Below are 21599 nucleotides of genomic sequence, written 5' to 3'. Positions count from 1 at the left end.
TCAACCCCACTGAGCTTCTGCTCCCGTGCTTCAGAACCAGGGATTATAACTTCATCTACTTCTCAGAAACCTTGCAAGGATCAAGTGAGATAAAACATGTGACAAGTACCTTGTGAGATGGGAAATCTGTGAAAAGTAACCTCCACATGAGTGCTCGTGCTGTGACAGACACTTCTCATACGTGATCTCATGGATTTAAACTTCACAAAAACTTTGCAGGACATATTATAATTATCCTCATTTTACAGAGTAGGAACCTGGGTCAGAGGGATTACAGGCAGTCCTCCAGTGACAAACTCCAACTGACATGCAAATCACACTTAGGAACACTGGCTATTACAGGTAATAGGTAAATGTACCCGTTCTAACTTACCTATAAATTCAATCTAAAAGTAAACCTACAGAACCTATCTCTTTTATAACCTGGGGACTGTCTGTATATAAATTATCCAGGTATCTCAGAAGGTAGGAGGAGGATCCAGGTTTTGACACTGAGTCCAGAGCTGGTATACCTTTCTCTCTGTGAGAAATCCAACACCGTCCAACCTCATAATCCCATGGTGGCCGCCATGCTTGTCATCTCTCCTTGCAGTCTCATTCTCTCCCTCTGACAGTTGGAACTGCTTCTCCATTCTGGGATCCTCGCCATGCTTCCTACCCCCTGAACTGACTAAATGGCCCCAGCACCATAAGGCCCATTACGTCTGGTCATGCCAAGCAGAAGTGGCAGTCACATGGAGTAAATTCTCTGCGTGCCTACACTCCCATCTCCCTCTGCCAAAACCCACTCTCGCCCACACCACCTCCTAGTCCCTGCACGGATCAGGGAGCATGACTCTGTGGGCTTTTTCCTCACATGAGAGCTAAAAAACTCACCACTGGCCGATCCACAGAGATTGTGTTTTCAGCTTCCCTGTGAAGAACACAAACATGTGGGGGTTTTGTTACCAGGAGCAAGTGGGAGGCACATAGAGGATTTGTTCAGGCCACGTGGCTTCTTCGCAGCAGCCACATCAGGACTGGCCTCAAGGGAACCCCAGGAACCAGCCCCATGTAGGCACAATCCCCATTAGCCAGACACCCGGGTTCTGGTAGGCATTGCCCAGAGCCCCCAAAGGCATGGCCCAGTCTCCTACCCATGGCCTGGGCTTCCTCCGAAGACAGAGATCGGAGTGGCAGGGGGCTGTGTACCCCTCTAATCCTTCTTCTCTATTTTTTCTCCTAATTGCTTCCCTAAATCTAACATGGATTTTTTTCCTATCCATTGTTGTCTCAGGCTAAAATGTTAAATTCCACAAGGGCAGGGATTTCTTACTGTTTTAATTAACTGCTCTATCCCAGCACCTGGAAGAGTGCCTGGGATAAATAGGTGCTCAATAAATATTTGCAGGATTATCAAATGAATGAATGAATGGGGTGATGTGGCCAGTGGCTCAGGAGCTGAGGAAGAGGTACAGCAGGTCAACGTATGCCAGGCCCAGTGAAGGTCCAACCGCCTCACACCTTTGGTCTCTGAAAGGGTCATGTGAGCTTTTAGGGACAGACTGGTACTCACTCAGAGAGATTCCTCTTTTCAGAGAAGACCCGGAGGATGAACTCTCCCTCCTGGTGGGGCTCATAAGTGGAGGGCACGATGACATACTCGCTGGGAGGCAGGCGGAAGCGCTGGGACACCTCCCGCATGTTGATGTAGGTCTTGCTCCTGGCCTTGGAGGCGTTGTACAGGAAGAAGTCCTTCTGCAGGTGCTGCTTGTTCCCATGCATCTGGGGACAGGAGAGACTGAACCTGGGGAGGGACGCCCTGTCCTCCTCACAGTCCCCTCCAGACCCTTCCCAACTCCTTGGTCACCCATCTCAGTCTCAACCTGCCTACCTGCCTCTGATTCCCAAGGCCTTCACCAGCTGGCCATCCCTACCTCCCTCCCTCTTCCTCTTCTGCTGGGACTCAGGAGTGACGGGCAAGTCTGCCATCTCCACACTCAGGGCCACTTACCAGAACTGCACCTCCTCAGGCTGGAACAACCCCAGGAAGGTCAAGGACCCTTAACTGGGTTCTTAGGGAAGATGATTCTTCCATCCCAAGGAGGGCAGCCACCCTCAGAACATGTTTGTGTGAGTGTGTATAAGTGTGTGAAGGTACATGCATGGAAGTGTCTGGTGCATGAGAGAACGTCCACATCATGGGGTGGCCATCACAGGTCATGCGATACCCTGGGGCACCTGCTCTGCAGTAGAAATAACGTGGGCAAGATCCTCTCCTGCATAGTGCTCCCCACAAACCCCACCAGGAAGCTTCTCGAGAGGAGTCTGTCACGGACAGACTCGGGACAGGTAATGCCTTGCTGTACACAACCGCTGGCCGCTGCCACTGCCATACCTCTTTGGGAACCTTGAAGAGAAATGGGAAAAGAAGATGTTTCATATTCAAATGAGGATGAAAAAGTTACAGAAGGGAATGCGGGCAACTGCCTCCTGAATCCAACAACCTGACTCCCCGGTTGCCTCCCTCTCCCCCAGCCAGTCCTGACTCCACTCCACCACCCACCCTGCTACTTTTTGCTTGTTACAAACACAACTGGGCTTGATCCTAGGGGCTCTGGGGGTCACTGAATTTCAGGGAAGCCAGAGGTCCCCACTGGAAGCCCCCCCAAAGCTTCCTGGCTGGGAAGACGTGTTTCCTGGGGTGGAGCTGGTCCCCAAACCTCATAGATGGCGAAGCCGATGGTGAAGAGGTTGGCCCCCAGCTTCCGGTCCTTCCGACGGTTCTTCTGCATCAGGGCCACCAGGAAGCTGCAGATCACCTCAGAGTCATCTGGGTCGTCGTCCTCCTCCAGGAGCTTCAGACGGTACTGTGGGTTGGTCCAGAAAGTGTCTGCGCCCCCCAGACAGGAAACACACATTCAGATCTGCCTCTTGGAGAAAGGGCAGGAAGGGAAATGGGACAGAAAGAACTTATTTATCTCTTTCCCCCGTGTCTAGGTGCACAATAAATATCAATGGAAAATAAATTTGTCTAATTAGTCTAATTATGGGGCGGGGAGCCTATGCCTCTGTACAGAGGGAGCTGCACTGACTGGGGGTGTGACTCCTCCTTCCTCTCCAAACTTTCATTTTTAGTCTTTGCTGATGGTTTTACTTTCCTCACTGGCCCCGTAGATGTTGTTGGTCCCTGGGATCTGGTCCTGGGCCACATGTCCTCTCACTCCTGCTATCCTGCCTCCCTGGGCTGTCTTGCTCACTGCCGCATTTTAACTGCCCCTATATGCTAATGACACCTGAGCTATAGGAATATCTCTGTCCCAGTCTCTCTTCTGACTGTTCCCTCTCTCCCTTCCTTCCTTCTGTCCTCAAACATTTTCTTAGTTCCTATCATATAATCAAGTATTATCTAACACGAGCACCCAATTCTCCATTACGAATCTTCACCTGGTTATTCTATGGTTACCTCAAACTTTCCATGCCCCAAGCTAAACTCCTTTCCCTATAACTCCACACCCAATCCCACCAAAAACAATAAACACATACTGAAACACACTGATTAGTTTTCACTTATGTGCTTTTTTTTTTGAAATAGGTTATTGCTCTGTTACCCAGGATAAAGTTCCAAGGAGTCAGCCTACCTCACAGCAACCTCAAACTCCCAGGTTCAAGTGATCCTCCTGACTCAGCCTCCCAAGTAGCTAGGACTACAGGTGCCTGGCATAATGCCTGGCTAATTTTTCTATTTTTTGTAAAAATAGGGTCTAGCTCTTGCTCAGGTTGGTGCCAAATTCCTGAGCTTCAGCCTCCCAGAGTGTTAGGATTACAGGCGTGAGCCACCGTGCCCGGCCTTACTTGTGTGTCCTATACTGCAACGTTGACACCCTCCACTCAGACCACCAAACTGGGATTCTTGACATCATTCTTCATTCTTCCTTCCCCACATTCCTCAATATGCTCTCCTCCACATCTGCCTTCTCCCCCTCCGTCTCTGCTTCTACTACTTGGTCAAGGCTTTCATCATTTCTGACTCAAACTACTGCAGTAGCTGCTAACACAGTTCTCCAGGACCATCCTCAATGCTACTGACACACAGTACAGTCCCCAACTTACGATGACTCAACTATGATTTTTCAACTTTATAGTGATGCAAAGGTGAAATGCATTCAGGAGAAACCATACTTCAAATGCGTATAAAACCATTCTGTTTCAGTATTGTAGTCAACAAATTACATGAAATTACAAGAATTATAACGTATCTCATGTAATTTGTCGAATACTGTACTGAAACAGAATGGTTTATGGAGCACCTAGATATGAGGGAAAGAGATAAAACACCTCTCAGTACTTTATTATGAGATAGGCTTTGGGTTAGATGATCTTGCCCAACTATAGGCTAAGATAAGTGTTCTGAGCACATTTAAGGTAGGCTAGGCTAAGTGATGATGTTCTGTGGGTTAAGTGTATTAAATACATTTTTAAAAATTTCAATACATTTAGTGGGCACAAGTGTTTTTTTGTTACATGGATGAATTGAATATTGGTGAAGTCAGGGGTAGTATACCTGTCACCTGAATCATACACTGTACCCGATAGGTGATTTTTGATCCCTCACCCCCCTAAGTGCATTTGTGGCCCGGATATTTTCCACTTATGATGAGTCTGTCAGGACACAACCCTAACATAAGTTGAGGAGCACGTCTACAGCTCTGATAGTTTCTTGTTTTAAGCTGCAAACTCCTTAGCAGGAGAGTCCCCTCAGTGAAATGCAGAAGATAAGGATCTTATTTAATAAGATAAAGGATGTCTGGAGCATAGGAGAGACTCAGTAAATGACAGTTAACATTATTCTACCTGGAACTCATTCTGCTTGGATGCCCCCCCCCCCCATCAAGAGTATCTCCCACCTGGGAAGTTTCGGCAGCCTCCAGCAGAGCAGCCCCTCACCCAGCGGCCTTCATTCACCGACACTGTCCAGGTCTGGAGCTTGTCAGACTCCAGGGCGTCGGCTGTGAGGTTGCAGATCTCCAGCTTTGTGAAATGGTAGATGAAATCATCATATGACATCCTAAGAGGTTGGAAGAAGAAAGAGACCCATAGGATAGCAGGTGGGGAGAGGCTGGAAAAAGGGAAACCAGGGCTGACAAAGTACAATAAAATAGTTCAAGGGAACTTGGTCAAGGTCCCAGAAAGAGGATCCTGTCCTTCCCTTTTAGGGTAAATACTGTCCCTTCTAATGTATCTACCCCAAACTATTATCCCTTCCAATAATGACTCAAAAATAACCCAGGTGTGGAAAGACAAATATCACATGTTCTCACTCATATGTGGGAGCTTAAAAAAAAATGCATCTCCTGGAGATGGAGATGGAGATGGTGGTTACCAGAGGCTGGGGAGGGAAGGAGGAAGGGGTAGGATGGACAGAAGTTAGCTAATGGGTACAAAACTACAGTTAGATAGAAGAAATGAGTTCTAGTATCCCATAGTACAGTAGGAAAATTATAATTAACAATAATTTATTGTTTATTTCAAAATAGCTAGAAGAGAAGAATTGTAATGTTCTCAATACAAAGAAAAGATAAATACTTGAGGTGACAGATATCTCAAATACCCTGATTTGATCATTATATATTGTATAACATATCAAAGTGTCTCATGTACCTCCAAATATGTACAACTATGATATATCAATAAAAAAATACAAAAAAACCTCCCCTCAATATTGCACTAACATATTTAATGTCTGCTATAGTGTCAAAAAGAGTTAATAGAAAAACACTTATTTTCCCAAATGGAGCTAAGAAAAAGGGGACTATTAAAAAAAAAAAAAAACATTGGTTACAGGGCATATATCTCGTTTTCTTTCTTTCTTTCCTTGTTTTTTAGAAACGAGGGTCTTACTATATTGACCAGCTGGACTCAGAACTCCTGGGCTCTTGTGATCCCCCCCTGCCTCAGCCTTTTAACTAGCTGGGACTTCAGATGTGCTCCACCATGCCTGGCTATGTATCTTGTTTTCTAAGTGACTGCTGTCCATAATTCTACTGCTTAAGCTTTATTATCATCATTGATTTCAGAAAACTCAAATTTACTTGTAATGAGAAAAGCTCTGTTACACATTTACCTGTTAGTTTATTTCCAAACTTATTCTACTTTTTTTTGAGACAGAGTCTCACTCTGTTGCCCTGGGTAGAGTGCCATGGCATCATAGCTCCCAGCAACTTCAAACTCTTGGGCTCAAACGATCCTTTGGTTTTGCCTCCTGAGCAGCGGGGACTACAAGTGTCCGCCACAATGCCCTGCTAGTATTTTTTCTATTTTTAATATAGATGGGGACTCACTCTTGCCTCAGGCTGGTCTCTAACTCCTAAGCGCAGGCAATCCACCCACCTCAGCTTCCCAGAGTGCTAAGATTGCAGGTGTGAGCCACCACACCTTACCTCTAAATTTATTCTAAATATAAATATGACTCATGCTACAAATTATGAAGAAATATAAAGAAGAGGAAAACTAAAAAACTCTGAAACTGTTTTGAAGTTTGGAGTCCACGTTGTATGAGAACTTTGACAAATGTAACACAACTTTCTTAACTACCACACTTAAAAGCTTTCTAGGATTATTATTTATTTTAATTGGAATACAAATAACATGGTTATAAAAACTAGAAACATGTAGCACCCACTTTAGTTTCTATCCATTCATTATTTACATATTCTTCCTTTAAAAAAAACTGAAGCATAACTTATGTATAATTAAGTATACAAATCTTAAAATCTCAAACTCGTGTATCCTTAATAGGAGAGTTCAACAGAAATCCATTTCTCCAAAAAGTTCTTGTGTGTCCCACCACTGTGCATCAGGCACAATGCTCGGGAAAAGAGATGTAGTTGGGAAAGGACAGTAAATTAAGCAAGTAATTTTAAGTGTGATAAGCATCAGAAATAAATTAACATCAGTCCTGAGGAAACTTAGGGAGGCCTGAAGAAAGTTCCCTTTAAGCTGAGACTTGGAGGCTGAGTAGAAGTGATCTGAGTGAGGTCGGCATTGAGAGCTCAGGGCAAGTAGAGCTTCCTAGGCTCTGAAGAGTTGTGTTAAGGCCAAGTAGCAAATGTGGCTGGAGCAGAGTGTGTGGTGGAGGGACGCAGGTGAGGCAAGAGCCACATTATGCTGATCTGCTCCTGGCAATCCTCAGTCATTACTGTGACCTGGAGGACCTTGGTCTGGAGGAGGAGAATAGGGCCCACATCTCCCAGGGGTCTGGGGACTGAGGGCTGGGACTTCACCTCTCTGCCCCATCCCTTACCCTTCTGGATCCTCCTGGGTTCTGGACTCACCAGAACTCTCCATCCTCAGTGACCTGGTGCTGCAGACGGGCCTTCTCATCTTTGTCCACAAAGCTCCAGTCCTTCCAACTGGTGGGAAAATAAAGGAATTAAGGAAGGAGCAGGAAGGAAAGGCCTGAGGTAGGTTGGGACAGAAGGTATCAAAGAAATACAAAGAATGGCGGCCAGCACGAACCATCAAAATGCTGACCTGATGTTGCCTGAAGAGTAAAAGCCAGAAGTAATCGCTTCCTGCCATCCTCAGGATTAAGACCAAACTCCTTAAATGGGCTTATGAGGGCTTGACCCATCTCCTCCCACTTTAAAGGTTAAGAGCTGGGCTCCGGAAATAGGCAAGGAGGGCCCCCATTTGATAATAGTACTAGCTATATAACCTTGTGCAAGTCACTTAACCTCTGTCACATTCTATTCCCTCAACTGCAAAAGAGGAATGATTCCATCACTTACTGGGCTGTGATGAGTAGATGAAATAGGGCATGCAAAGCTGTCAGTGTAGTGCCTGCTGTATAACAAGAAATTGTCTGAGTGACTAAGAAAAAGACCAAAACATCCCTTTTCTCCTGCCAGGAAACAGCCCGGCATTGTGTTTCTAAAGGCTGAGCAGTTTTTACTCTTAAAGAGGGAGAAAATCAGGCACATTTGTGCTTCAGCCTCATAGCGGGGTAGGGATGGTGGTGGATTGCACTGAACTGGGTTGTTCTGGGGTAGGTAAGGTCCTAAGGAAGTGCTTGAAGTCAGAAAGTACTGGAGAGGAAATGGAGATTCCTGAGTCCAGAAGGAGGGTGACGGCCGGGCATCTTCTTGAGTGACCAAGGGTTAGGCCCCCTTGGTCAACAGTCTATGCAATGAGCATCAGCAGAAAGTGGGCTAAGGCTGGGCACTAAGCTCTGGGGCTGAAGGGCACAGCAGGGAGCCCTGTGGGTGACTTGGGCCAGCAGAGGGGACAACAGATGGAGCACTGAGGGCCGTCCTAGGGCAGTTCCAACCTCACTCCCTCCAGGTCTCCTCTCCTCTCCTTTGCTCCTTTCCTCCTTTCCTTTTTTTGAGACAATAGTCTCACTCTGTCACCTTGGGTAGAGTGGTGTGGCATCACAGCTCACGGCAACCTCAAATTCTTGGGGCTCAAGTTATTTTCTTGCCTCAGCCTCTGGAGTAGCCAGGACTACAGGTGCCCATCACAACACCTGGGTAGTTTTAGAGACAGGGTCTTGCTCTTGTTCAGGCTGGTCTCGAACTCCTGAGCTCAGGCAATCCACCTGCCTCAACCTCCCAGAGTGCTGGGATTACAGGTGTGAGCCATGGAGCCTGGCCTGGGTTAGCTTTTTCTATTCTTCTTGTCCCACACCAACTAGGTGAGGTGCTCCCACAGCATTTGTCCCAATTATTACTGTCTGTCTTCCCACTGGACCTTAAATCTACAGGGCCAGGGCCCTTGTGTTAGTGTTCATTTCTACATCCCAGACATAGCCTAGGGCCTGGCACAAGTCAGCCCTGAGGCAGGATTTGCCACATGGAGAAGTGAAGGGGTTCATGGGAGCATCTGCAGGAGATGGTGAGGACACAGGATCAGCACCTGTCCCCATCTACCTAGGGAGGCCACTTATTGACAGTTCCTGGACCTGGACCTCCTATCTAAAAGGTCCTCACTAAACATTGGCCAAGTGAATGAATGAGCCAGAAATCACCACGCACTGGGAAAGAGGTATGTAGAGTACAGGAGCCCAGGAGCTGCAGGGCCCACATGGCGGGGTGTGGTCCCTCTGGGCTACTGAGTCCCGCCAGCCCCCTCTAGCAATAAAAGAGGCACCCAAGGGGCTGCCTACCCTTCACTAGAGGCGACCAGAAACCAGTATTGGTGGGACTATGGAGGCTTTGTAAATGTTCTGAGCTTCCAAAATTTATGAAAGTTTGTTATTTTGGTTGCCCCAGTCTATTCTTTTCAGCAATAAGCAGGAAAATCCTTTCAAAGAGCTTGTGTGCCTTGTGTGAGACAGCAAGGGGGAGGAAATCTTAGCAAAGGCTCAGCACTCTCCAACAAGGGTCAAGTTTACTCATGACAGCCCACAAGGAAAGAATTCTTCCAATTTTACAGATAAGGCAACAGTGACTCTAACAAGGGAAGTCACTTGTCCAGACCAGACCCCTGCATTAAGACTCTGCTCCTGCTTGGGCCTAGCCCATGCTTTCTGGAATCTTTCCTTTCCAACCAATGACCCTGAACAACCTCTCTGAGTCCCTGATTCCCCGGCTCCTCTCCCAACCCTTCCCCAGAGCCCACACCTGAGCCCCTCTTCTCTGCAGGTGGTTGGTTTTGAGGATGATTTCACACCAAGCAGTTGTCATACCCTCATGACTGAGTACCCAACCCAGCCTGGCCCCAGGCCCTGTGGCCCCCACCTGTGGGGCCTCCTCACCTACCCATCACTCCAAGAGCCGTTCCACTCCACCTGGCCCCAGGGGTTCCGCAGCCGCACCAGCTTTACTTTCTCACCTTTGAATCGGGCCTTGGGAAGAGAAAAAGCTCTCATGCTCTGGAGCCTGTCTGCAAAGGGAATCAATCTTCTGTCTTGCTCTGAGAGCTGGGATGGGGATGGGGAGAGAGACCCTTATGGGGGCTGTCCTGCCTGGCCCTGGTTGAGACTAATTAAGAAGCAGACTGGGGAATGGTAGGGGATGAGTTCGAACATTTGCAGTGAGTCTGCAAGTCTGTAGGGTTTGGCCATCTCCTTGCCATCTATATTCTGAGAAGTGATTTTTCCCAGAGGACCTTCTGGCCATTATGAACTTTCAGGAAGGAGGTGGGGATACACAGCAGGGCTCCCATAGTACATTTGGGCGTCTTTGTATGAATTAGAAAAGAAGGCCCCTGCTGGCTGAGGAGCTACAGACAAGTGCTGCCTCTACATGGACTGATTAGAAAAAGGTGCCCCTTCCTCCAGTCTGCTGCAATGGGCTAAAGCAGACGATTGCCCCTCTCTGCCCATCTCTTTGTTCAGGGCACAACCTGGCAGGACTCACAAAAGTCCAGAAGTCCCAGAAGGAGCCAAACATTATACAGCTGGCCCTTCAGTATGCATGAGCTCCATGTAAGGGTTCAACCAACTGCAGATCAAAAATATTTGAAAAAGTGAATGATAATGTAACCCGCAACAGAGTATAACTGCAACATTTGCATTGTGTTAGGTCTTATAGGTAATAGAGAGATGATTTAAAGTATGCAGGAGGATGTGCATAGGTTATATCAAATACTGTGCCATTTTTTAGAAGAAATTGAGTATCTAGAGATTTTGGTGTCCACGGGAGTCCTGCAACCAACCCTCCCAAGGAAACTGAAGGATGAACCTGAGAGAACAGAAAACTCAAGAAGCCATGAGACCAACTTTGTAAAAGCCAAGTGATATTTCTATTTGTTTCTCAGAAATGCTGGGACAAGTGCCATCTTCAGCACTAAAAGCAAAGATAAACTAAGAAGCACCTCTGGCAAGATCCAGCTCCACCAGTTTTCACAGGGGTTCCCACCCACACCCCCAACTCCCCGGGCACTTGGCTTGGACCTTGAGCTGAATCCTCTGATTAGAAGTGAGCTCTGCAGGTGGTGAAGGTGCCCCCAAAGGTAAACCACGACTTCAGGACTTAACCCAAGCAGGTCCTTACACCACATCAGGCCCCACCGGCTCACCTCTTCCAGCCCAGTGACTGAGTAGGCGTGACCTTTCACCAGCCCACAGGCCATTCTTGTCTCATACTGAATCGGAACAATTGTCTGTAAAGCAATAACCAGATAGCCCATCAGAGGTTGGGCAGCAGAAGTTGCTGCTTGGAGACAGCTCATATTGGTTCATTTTCTGGGCTCTGTGAGGACAAGACCCACTCTGCTCCCTGAAAGTGTGCCTCAGGAGCACAAGCAGACTCTCTCTGGCTCAGGCGAGCTCATCACCCCGAGAAGGCTCTGTCCTGACCATCAGAGAACAATATGGATGCTGGGATATAAGATCAGGGAGAGTGTCCTGCTCCTTCTTTCTAAGCCACGTAGGGTCTTTCAAAGGAAGAAAGGAAATAGTTGGAGGCTGCCCTGGACTTTAGGGTACCCCTTTCCCTGAGGCCATGGAGGGTTGATTATTCCTAGAAGGAAAAGGGGTTGAGAAAAGGGATTAGGTGAAACATACAGGCCTAACCTTTTTCTTTATGCCTCCTCACCTCCTCCACACCCACCTAGAACAGAATAGTCAAGAAATCAAGAGTCACATCATCCAGGGAGAGAATTCTAAGGAGGCCCAAGAAAACCTTTGCTTAGACATGACTGTGCCTATAGCTCCAGGGGTAATTCATTCATTTGCAGACATTTCCATGTTGCAGCCATAGGAGATCCTTGGCTGACAGGTGGGATCACCAAAGCCCACTGAGTCCTAGAAAGGCTCTACATAGCTTCAGTTTGCCTAATAACATAAGAGATTGGGGGGGAGGGGCAGAAAGAGACTCTGTTGCCCCAGGCTAGAGCGCTATGGCGTCAGCCTAGCTCACAGCAACCTCAAACTTCAAACTCCTGAATTCAAGCGATCCTCCTGCCTCAGCCTCTTAAGAAGCTGGGACTACAGGTGCACACCACAACACCTGGATAATTTTTCTATTTTTAGTAGAGACGGGGTCTTGCTCATGGTCAGGCTGCCTTGAATTCCTGAGCTCAAGCAATCCTTCTGCCTCAGCCTCCCAAGAGTGCTAGGATTTTACAGGTGTGAGCCATCACTCTTGGCTTATCATAGTAGCTTTAAGGACCAAGTTCCTAGAGGCTTACTGGGCCATGGAATTCCTGGAACCTTCTTCTGTGTGAGGGAAGTGGGTGGGGCCAGGCTTTTGGCAACTCAGCCTCTCCCAGATCTCAGTCTTATGAGCCAGACTATACTGAACAGAAAGACAAGGGGCAAGAGACTCGCCCATTTTCAGCTCTAGACTTGGGCAGCTCCTCAACTCTTGACATTACTTAAGCATGTCATCTAACCCAGCAATTCCACTGCTGGAACTCTGTCCTATGGAGCTCACCACGGGTGTGCCCAGAGACATTTTAGCATAATAGCCAAAAAGAGAAAAAGAAAACAACCTAACTTTCCAACAATAGGGTATTAGGTAAGTGAAATAACACGTCTACATGTTTGAATATTGCGCAGCTACTAAAATGTTATAGCAGAATACTTTTGGCACATTAAGAATATAAAACTGGCTCGGCGCCTGTGGCTCAAGCGGCTAAGGTGCCAGCCACATACACCTAAGGTGGCGGGTTCGAATCCATCCTGGGCCCGCCAAACAACAATGATGGCTGCAACCAAAAAATAGCCAGGTGTTGTGGCCGGCGCCTGTAGTCCCAGCTACTTGGGAGGTAGAGGCAGGAGACTCGCTTGAGCCCAGGAGTTGGAGGTTGCTGTGAGCCGTGATGCCACAGCATTCTATCCAGGGTGACAGCTTGGGCTCTGTCTCAAAAAAAAGAATATAAAACTATCTAACAAAGCAGGCTACAAACAGGTACATACAGTATGACATTTAAAAAATAAAAATACGGTAGATAAATATTTTGTAAATATTCTCTACATTTTGGCCTACCTCTTTGTAAAATTATGCAATGAGTATTTTGCAAATAAAGGCACATTTAGCTACAATTTCCCATTTTTTCTGTATGGTGACTTTGGGGGTGACTTTTGGAGCACCCTGTAGATTAGGCATGTACATAGAAAAAAATCCTGGAAGAACACACCAAATGTTAGAAGTGATTTTCTTTAGATGGGGAAAATATAGGTTAAATTTCCCTGTGTTTTTATCTATGGCACAGTATTCTTTTTTTTTCTTTTAGACAGTCTTACTTTGTCGTCCTCGGTAGAGTGCTGTGGTGTCACAGCTCACAGTAACCTCAAACTCTTGGGCTTAAGCAATTCTCCTGCCTTAGCCTCCTAAGTAGCTGGGACTACAGACGCCTGCCACAATGCCTGGCTGGTTTTGTGTTGTTGTTGTTGTTGTTGTTGTTGTTGTTTTTTTTTGAGATGGGGCCTCAAGCTATCCCCCTGGGTAGAGTGCCATGGCATCACGCTCACAGCAACCTCCAACTCCTGGGCTCAAGCGAGTCTCCCGCCTCAGCCTCCCAAGTAGCTGGGACCACAGGCGCCCGCCACAACGCCCGGCCATTTTTTGGTTGCAGCCATCATTGTTTGGTGAGCCCAGGCTGGGGATTCAAACCCGCCACCTTAGGTGTATGTGGCTGGCGCCTTAGCCGCTTGAGCCACAGGCGCCGAGCCATTGTTGTTGTTGTTTTTGTTGCAGTTGTCATTGCCATTTTAGCTGGCCAGGGCCAGGTTCGAACCCACCACCCTCGGTATATGGGGCCAGTGCCCTACCCACAGAGCCACAGTGCCACCCTGGCTCAGTATTCTGTAGTGAACGTGTGTTACTTCTGTAAGTATGGGAAATAAACTCTTTTGCTTTTTTTACTAGCGTAGTGAACAAAGGGGAGAGAATTTGCTTTGTTAGATGAGTACCTGGTGCACAGTAAGAGCTCAAAAGTAAGTGTTAAAGAATGAATAAATGAATAAATTAGAAGAGAAAAAATATATATATATATTGAGACTGAGTCTCACTATGTTGCCCTCAGTAGAGTGCTGTGGCATCACAGCTCATAGCAACCTCCAACTCTTGGGCTTAAGTGATTTTCTTGCCTCAGCCTCCCAAGTAGCTGGGACTACAGGGGCCCACCACAATGCCTGGCTATTTTTTTTTTTTTTGTAGTTGTCATTGTTGTTTTGCAGGCTCGGGCCAGGTTCAACCCACCTGCATACGTGCATGTGGCTGGCACCCTAACTGCTGAGCTGCGGGCACAGAGCCAGAGAAAAAAATATTTTTAAATAAATTAAGTCTCTCTCTCATATTTCTGTGTGTAAATTCATTATCAGAGAAACTTCCTGGACCATGGAATATGAAGAAACTCTCACAGAATTCCCTCCAAATCCTGGCTCTTCAACCTTCTCCAGGAGCCTTGCAAAAAGCAAGTTATTCTATCCCAGACCCTCAGAAGGCCCCCAGGCGGGGGATCTGTGGGTGAGACATCGGCTGCTGGGGGGAGTCTGACACACAGCAGGGCCGGGTCATGCAGGTGGGAGAACGGTCAGTGTTGACAGTGGGAGGTGTACACACCCGGGTCGGTCTGTCATCTGAGCCTCTGGGGTCGAGGTCTGAGTCCCTGAGCAGCGAGTTATCCATATTCCTCACCATCCGTGCAATCAACTCCCCCATGTTCAGACCAGAAGGAGAGGTTCCATAGGTCATGTTCGTGCCATCCTGAGGCCCGACAGAGAAGGTAGGGGACAACCCAAGAGAGGGAGAGAGAGCAAACAAAGGAGGGTAGAAAGGGAAGGAGAAAGAAGGGAGGGGACAGACAGGAGAAAAGAAGAGAGATCAATAGAGCATGAATGGAGAAAAGATGGAGAAAGTGACACAAAAAGTTTATCCATGGTGTTGCTTGTTAACTGATCTTCCAAGCTTTCCTATCCACTGGGAGCGTTGGAGAGGAAGGAGCAGGCATTTGGCGTGGGTCCCTTTCTCCGCAATGGAGATTGTCAGGACTATTACACCTTAGCAACCCTCAGGGAAGGCGTGTCTCCTGACACTTGGAGCCCTGGCCACCACTGGCCATATCTTTAGCCTTGGCTCCTGTCAGTTCATACCACTTTGTCAATTCTAAGAAGGGGACTGCAGGCGGAGCTTCTCCTAGGTAGCAACAACACAAAGTCCATGTCCCAACATGTGGTCAAAGCCCAATGACTGAAAGGCTTTCTAAGGGAAAAGGTGGGCTGGGGTTCATAGCCAAGCTTATGGCCAGCTTAATGGGGGCATTCTGGGACTGAGGAGCACGGACAAGCGAGGCCTCCAACATAGGCCTTTGGACCTATTTCCCTCTAAATTCCAGAGTGTAATCAATTTCTTGAAAGTCCCCAAGAACTAGTCTCTCCTTTGAAGACTGAGAAATTCAAAGTCCAGAGCCAGTTACTGCTTCCTAGAACAAAACATTCACTCTGTTCCACAGAAGGAACATTCTCTATGCTGCCATTCACTGAGTTAAATGCTCCCCAGTCCATGGCTGCTTCCTGCCCTGCACCCCACGCCCCAGACTTACATCAATGGAGCAGCCCATGAGGGAGCCTCGCTCGATGGCTTTCTTCATGATCTTGTACATTTCTCTGGGGGCATCTCTGATCTCAAAAAACTCTGTCACCCCTCCTGTGAAGTCCTCCATGGCCTCTGTGGTATTCCCACCTTTCAGAGCTTCATAGGAACCATGGAGCCTTGGAGAGAGGATAAAGACCAATCTGGGGTCACAGAGTTCCAGGAAACATAACCCAGAACTTTACTCTTGGGTCCTGTAATATTGTCTCAATTCCCCATCAATTCTGTGAGCTAAAGGGATGAGTAGAATGATTCCCTTGCTTCATAATGAAGAAACTGAGCTCAAGAGGCTAAGTGATGCCCCCATCTCCCCACCAAAGCCACAGAGAGCCACAAGCCCTGGGACTGAAACCTAGCTATTCCTACTTCCTGAGAGTTCTCTTTCTATCATATCCTGAGCCTTGAGGTAGGGCTGCAGGAGAGCGATTAGCAGCTGTGTGATGCTTCAAGTTAAGAGACAATGTGGTTGAGCCACACAAGACCCTGGGGTCTGAGCTCCAGAGACACAATGCTCTGGTCCAACATACGCAATGCCACCACGAAGCCAAGATCAACGCTCTCACTATGGGAAGCTGAAGCTAAAGACCACTTTCCTACACAAAGTGCTCATTTCTACTCTCAAGCTTAGTATTTTTAGTTAGAGCTGTTGTTGCCCGGAACTTATCTTCTCTGAATTTGGAACACAGCTGAACACCTACACATACACCTGTGCGTGTGCACAGCCACTTATGCGTCTTCCTGTGAGTGAGCCCTTGGCAGGACTGTGCCACCCACTTCCTCACCTCTAGGCCTGCCTCATGTTCTAAAGTGTTGCCTTACTTAGCATAAGCCTTCTCCAGCAGGGCACTCCAGAACTCATTGCGGTGGTTGGATTTGGTGAAAACCAGTTGATTGTTGTATGTTGGCAAACAGTCATCAATAACCACGTCCACCCAGTCTCCGTAGCGCCAGAACTGCAGAAACACAGGCAGAGTCACAGCCTTATGTTACTATTAGGAAACGTGTCTTTCCTCTCTCATTCCTCTGGGGCTTCTCGGATCCCCCCAAAGTATCATTTCCTAAGCACTGCATCTTGGTGCTCATTCATCCTATTCTGGGTTTGGGGTGTGTGAGGTTTTTGAGAGCAGGAATTGGGTTCTGTACCACTTTGTCTCTTCCGCAGAGTCCAGCCCAGGGCTAGGTTAAGTAGATGCTCTGAGAACGTGGTAGGACTTGTGATTTTCATTCCCCTGCCCAGGAGGTCTGGGGGCAGGGCCCAGGTATCAATATTTCTAGGTGTTCCAGATGATTCTAATGTGTAGCCAGGATTGGGAACTCCTGGCCTAACTGAGGGTGCCGCACTGATTTATGTATTTCCTGAGGACACGGTGAAGAAGGATTGAACGTGACCCAGAATACACTATGGCTATAGAAAAAATCATTGTCCAGTTATTTCACTTCGGGATGTTATTCTTTTTTGAACAGGTCAGTTTGAACCAAAGAAGGCCATAAGTACTTAAATCTCTTTCCAACGGCACTTTCTCCCTCACTGAAAAGAGCACAGAAATCTATCTGGCCTTTGAATTTATAGGCCTTTAGATAAAAGACCCTTCAAATATCAGAGGGAAACTAGCAGTCTGATGGCACAGTGAAGAAACAGAATTTTGCGCCTGGCTGCCTTGCTCATGTTCCAAAGGCAGCAGGGTGCAGAGCCTAAGCCTGCAGAAAGTCCTTTTCTGAGGGATTCGATGCTGAAGTATCAGACCAGCAGGTACATCAGTGGATGACTGGAGCCTCCTGGGACGTTAGGGAGCCGTCATGCCTTCTGTCGACCAATTCCTCAGAATCTGAGCGCCTACTAGGTCCCTGTATATAGATTTCACTTTGATTCTGGTCCAGCACCAGGATTTAGCTCTACGCCAAAATGATCTGGACCTAGAAAGTTCCCAATGGCTGAAGTGATTTGAACCATGAAGCTCAGGTCTGAGCCTAAGCCAGAAGGTCAATTCTCAGATTAACCAGACTTTTCTTCCAGGGCCTAGAAGAAATAAGTGACAGATGTGGTATAGACCCGTCTTTAAAAAAAAGAAGTACCCAGGAGCTGCAGCAGGTAGCCTAGGGGTTCCTGTACAACCCAGAGGGCCCTCAGCTCCCAGTGCTGACAACTAGGGACCTACTTGAGAAGGGCTGCAGGCGATGACACAGCAGTCAGATAGCTGGAGAGGCAAAAATAGACCCACCGGCCAGCACACAGGATGTCTTCCTGCCCTTCTGGGACATAGCCCAGATGGCTGGGGAGGGGAGCAGGAGAAGGGCCAGGGAGGCCGAGGGATAAACAAGAGCTTCCTCACGGGCTAGAAGCCTTCAGATGCTCAATGCCCTGGCATGGCTGGGGGTGTGGATGGACCTTTTCTGCAGTCTCTGGGAGGTTGAGGCCCGGAGCCCAGCAGTGGGTGGGCCATAGCTGGTCCTCTCAGCTACACTCCCATTACCTCACCTGGAAGTGGAAGATCCCTGCATAGTTTTCCACGAAACTTTGATCATGGGGTATGACCCGGAAAAGGAGCCGCTTGTTCAGGGTCAGGCAGGCGATAGCTGCGAGAAACCAGCAGTCCCCTGCAGGCAAACAGAAAAAGACCCCGTCCCAGACAGATGCCGTGCCTCTCTGAAGAACAGGGATTCACTTCGTGCTCACTGTCCTACTTCCAGACCTGACCTCACAGGTGTCAACACAGGGAAGGAGACCGTAACAGAAATTCCTTGCCGATTTGATCAACAGGGTGACTTATTCTCTTGTGTCTGATGTTCTCCTAAAGGCTATAGGCATTGCTTCCATCTGATGCATAAACTCCCTCTTTTTGGACCTTAAGGGAGAGAGAGCAGTAGGTGATCATGACTGGGTTGTCCTTCTGACAGGTGTAGGAAATCCGCCTTGTCTTGTACCTTTGCAAGGTGAGAATATTTCCCCTTCTGACCTCAGTGAAGACTGCGCATCAGAGGTCCACCAACCAAGCAGATCTGTATTGTAAGGAAGCCAGATGGGCGACTGCCCTGGAATGTGTCTATAGGGGACACTAAGACACTGCTGTCAATGGGAATGAAACGGGAGCATTTTCTTATTTCCCGGAGCTCCTATGGGGACACTAAGACATTGCTGGCAATGGGCTAGGTGCCCATAGCACAGTGGTTATGGCGCCGGCCACATGCACCAAGGGTGGCAGGTTCGAACCAGGCCTGGGCCAGCTAAACAACAATGACAACTGCAACAAAAAAATAGCCAGGCATTGTGTCGGGTGCCTATAGTCCCAGCTACTTGGGAAGCTGAGGCAAGGGAATTGCTTAAGCCCAAGAGTTTGAGGTAGCTGTGAGCTGTGACACCACAGTACTCTGTTGAAGTCAACGTAGTGAGACTCAAAAAAAAAAAAAAAAAGACATTGCTGGTAATGAAATGAAACGGGAGCATTTTCTTATTTCCTGGAGCTCTTCATTGAGAGGACTGCGTGCAGTTGGAGGTAACACTTTGCTGAGTGTGCACATGCAAGTGTGCGTGGATCAGTGCCTACGGGGCATACCTGTACACAGACGGTCACAGAGAAGCTTCCAAGAAGGACTGGTTAAGTTAAACACAACACTGAGAGTATAAAGGGCAGGCTGAGCACTGTCTGCAGCCACCCTCTCCTGCCCCTCGTGGGAAGCCAATCTCTCCTTGGAAACACAGTATTGGTTGGAAGGCCCAGGTTATTAATCTGCCCAGGGCTGTGCAGGCAGCCTTCCCTCAGCTGGAGGAACCCAGATACCTGATTATGCCTTAGCCTTTCCTTTGGGAGCCAAATAAGCCAAGTTTCTTCCATTTGGTCTTGAGTGCCCTTTTCCCTCAAGTTTTTATTGTGTCTGTTGGCCTTCTCTTCAATTTTACTTCATGGAGCTTGTCCACAGTCCACACTAAAGATGGTACTTCCTGAACAAGGGGCCAAGTCAGAGGAAGATTGGATGGAATGGCCAAGCTACCCAACCACACAGAATATCAGGTGCTCATCCGCCTGACAAGTAACTGTCTTTGCTGAAGGACTCCTTTCATATGGAGCTGTGCTGGGCAACTTAAACAAAAGTTCAAGTCACAGGTGCACTTTTCAGTAATGCACTCTGTACACGTATATAGAGTCTACAGGCTCAAGCCATGGAGCTTCCTTCTAAGAAAGATAGGTACAGCTAAAAGCAGGGCTTTTGCTGTGCTAAGTGGGGCATGCAAGTGTCCTTGAGACCCCAGAGGGGAGGCGACCAAGTGTGGCACAGGCAAAGTGCCAGCGAGAAGTGAGAGAAAGCCAAGGGATCACCAGCACACAGACCAAGGAGCATGAAGTAACTGTTATAAAAAACCTTCCAACATTTCATTAAAGCAACAACAGACTTTTGTTCCTTAACCTCCTGGAAAGAGATCACGCCTTTCAATCATCCCTTGATTACCTGGCGGGATATAATCTGAGGAACTTTCCTCACCTAGATCTCCTTGACAGATGTCAGTTCTGTTGGCTCCACCAATGATAAATCGGGGATTCTCACAAATTTCCTGTGAAACAAAGAAAAGGACCAGGTTATGATAATAATAGTAACTATTATTTATTGAGTTCCATATGCAGTCTTGTCACCATGTATCAGGCTCTCAGTTAAGCTTGCCCATACAGCCCTGGGCACTGCATGCTATCATTCTTACTTTTCAGATAAAAAACCTGAGGCTTCTCAGACAGGCTGAGAAATGTGTCTAAGAACACACAGCTAGTAAGTGGCAGAAGCCAGAATCATGCTTCCTTTTCACGTTGTCCCATGCTGCTCCCCACGCTGTCCTACTATCTGAGTAGAGATGCCCCTAAGAGTTAGAGCAGGGTCCTTCCTGTCACAGCGTTGGCAAAGTGACTGCCCAAAGAATGGCTCTTGCTTGTTCTGGGCCAGGAGAAAAAATGCTAGAAGGAAAATAAGGATCTCTCTCCCCAAGATAGGGCAACATAGATATTTAGAATCGGTGTATGTCTCAGGGTCCGTGGCACTCGAATGCCGGGAAGCAGAGGGCAGAGCGGTGTGAGCCACACAGCCACCTCCTAAGTCAGAGGCGCACCTCCCACCCGGCCGCGGGCAGCTTTCCGGTCCAGGTACTGCCGATGACGTGCCGCCCAACCGTGGCCAGCAGAGGGCGCTCTTGCCTTTGTTTGGATGCACCTTCCACTTGGTCTAAAGAACTTAAGTTTTTAAGATAATCATAGATTCGGGTTTTGGTTTTAATACCATTCTTCACAGCTCCAAGAACCCTTGTTATCCTTGTGATACGGTGAGTGCATTTCTCTCCCCCTCTTCCCCTCTCATGGACCAGGTGAGAGGAAGCTCCTGCACACAGGGGTCTGGCCTTCCTAGGAGATGGAAAGGCTTAATCCCGCACCACAGCTGGCCCCCAGCACCACAGGCGGGCTTCCATCCGAAACTCCCAACACTACAGAAAGATAAACCAAAACCAAACTTTTTAAAAAAGGTTACCTAGCTGGGAAGCAAAAGAACAAGATGGCAGAAATAAGGATGGAAGAACAACTTTGAATTAACTGTTTGAAGACAGTTTTGACTCAGGAGTCATGCAAAATTTGACATAATTAAAAGCCAAAATTAAATAAAAAATAATTTATTTTATTTATTTATTAATTTTTGAGACAGAGGTCTCGCTTTGTCGCTCCTAGTAGAGAGCTGTGGCACCATAGCTCACAGCAACCTCCCACTCTTGGGCTCAGGTGATTCTTCTGCCTCAGCCTCCTGAGTAGCTGGGACTACAGGCACCTGCCATAACGCCCAGCTATTTTTAGAGACAAGGTCTTGAACCTGAGAGCTTAGGCAATCCACCTGCCTTGGGCTCCCAAGTGCTAGGATTACAGGCATGAACCACCGCCCGGCCAATAAAAAATAATTTAAGAAAGCAACCTGTAAAAGCTGAAAGAAATTGGCTCGGCGCCTATAGCTCAACCGGCTAGGGCGCCAGCCACGTACACCTAAGGTGGCGGGTTCGAATCCCCAGCCCAGACCCGCCAAACAACAATGACGGCTGCAACAACAAAAAAAATAGCC

The 21599-nt window shown here is 47.7% G+C and overlaps 1 protein-coding gene across 2 annotated transcripts in view; it reads right to left on the bottom strand.

Moving 5' to 3' along the window:
* CAPN3 (calpain 3) overlaps positions 1 to 21599 on the bottom strand; it is a 51144-nt gene that overhangs the window by 7474 nt on the left and 22071 nt on the right. The window contains exons 2-14 of one of the 2 annotated variants that reach the window (XM_023514293.1): positions 19998 to 20067; positions 17998 to 18116; positions 16341 to 16474; positions 15472 to 15640; positions 14493 to 14636; positions 11002 to 11085; positions 9741 to 9826; positions 7314 to 7391; positions 4887 to 5047; positions 2703 to 2872; positions 2378 to 2389; positions 1556 to 1764; positions 877 to 913 (exon numbers count right to left, since the gene is read on the bottom strand). In XM_023514293.1, coding sequence (XP_023370061.1) covers positions 877 to 913; positions 1556 to 1764; positions 2378 to 2389; positions 2703 to 2872; positions 4887 to 5047; positions 7314 to 7391; positions 9741 to 9826; positions 11002 to 11085; positions 14493 to 14636; positions 15472 to 15640; positions 16341 to 16474; positions 17998 to 18116; positions 19998 to 20067 — 1473 coding nt within the window. The remainder of the gene's footprint in view (positions 1 to 876; positions 914 to 1555; positions 1765 to 2377; positions 2390 to 2702; positions 2873 to 4886; positions 5048 to 7313; positions 7392 to 9740; positions 9827 to 11001; positions 11086 to 14492; positions 14637 to 15471; positions 15641 to 16340; positions 16475 to 17997; positions 18117 to 19997; positions 20068 to 21599) is intronic. The other variant, XM_003791754.3, reaches the window with a different exon arrangement.

This window comes from Otolemur garnettii, unplaced genomic scaffold (genome assembly GCF_000181295.1).
Source record: "Otolemur garnettii isolate 467f Iridium unplaced genomic scaffold, OtoGar3 scaffold00050, whole genome shotgun sequence".
NCBI lineage: Eukaryota > Metazoa > Chordata > Mammalia > Primates > Galagidae > Otolemur > Otolemur garnettii.
The sequence above is the reverse complement of the archived record's forward strand: the minus strand, read 5'-3'. Positions and strand labels throughout refer to the sequence as shown.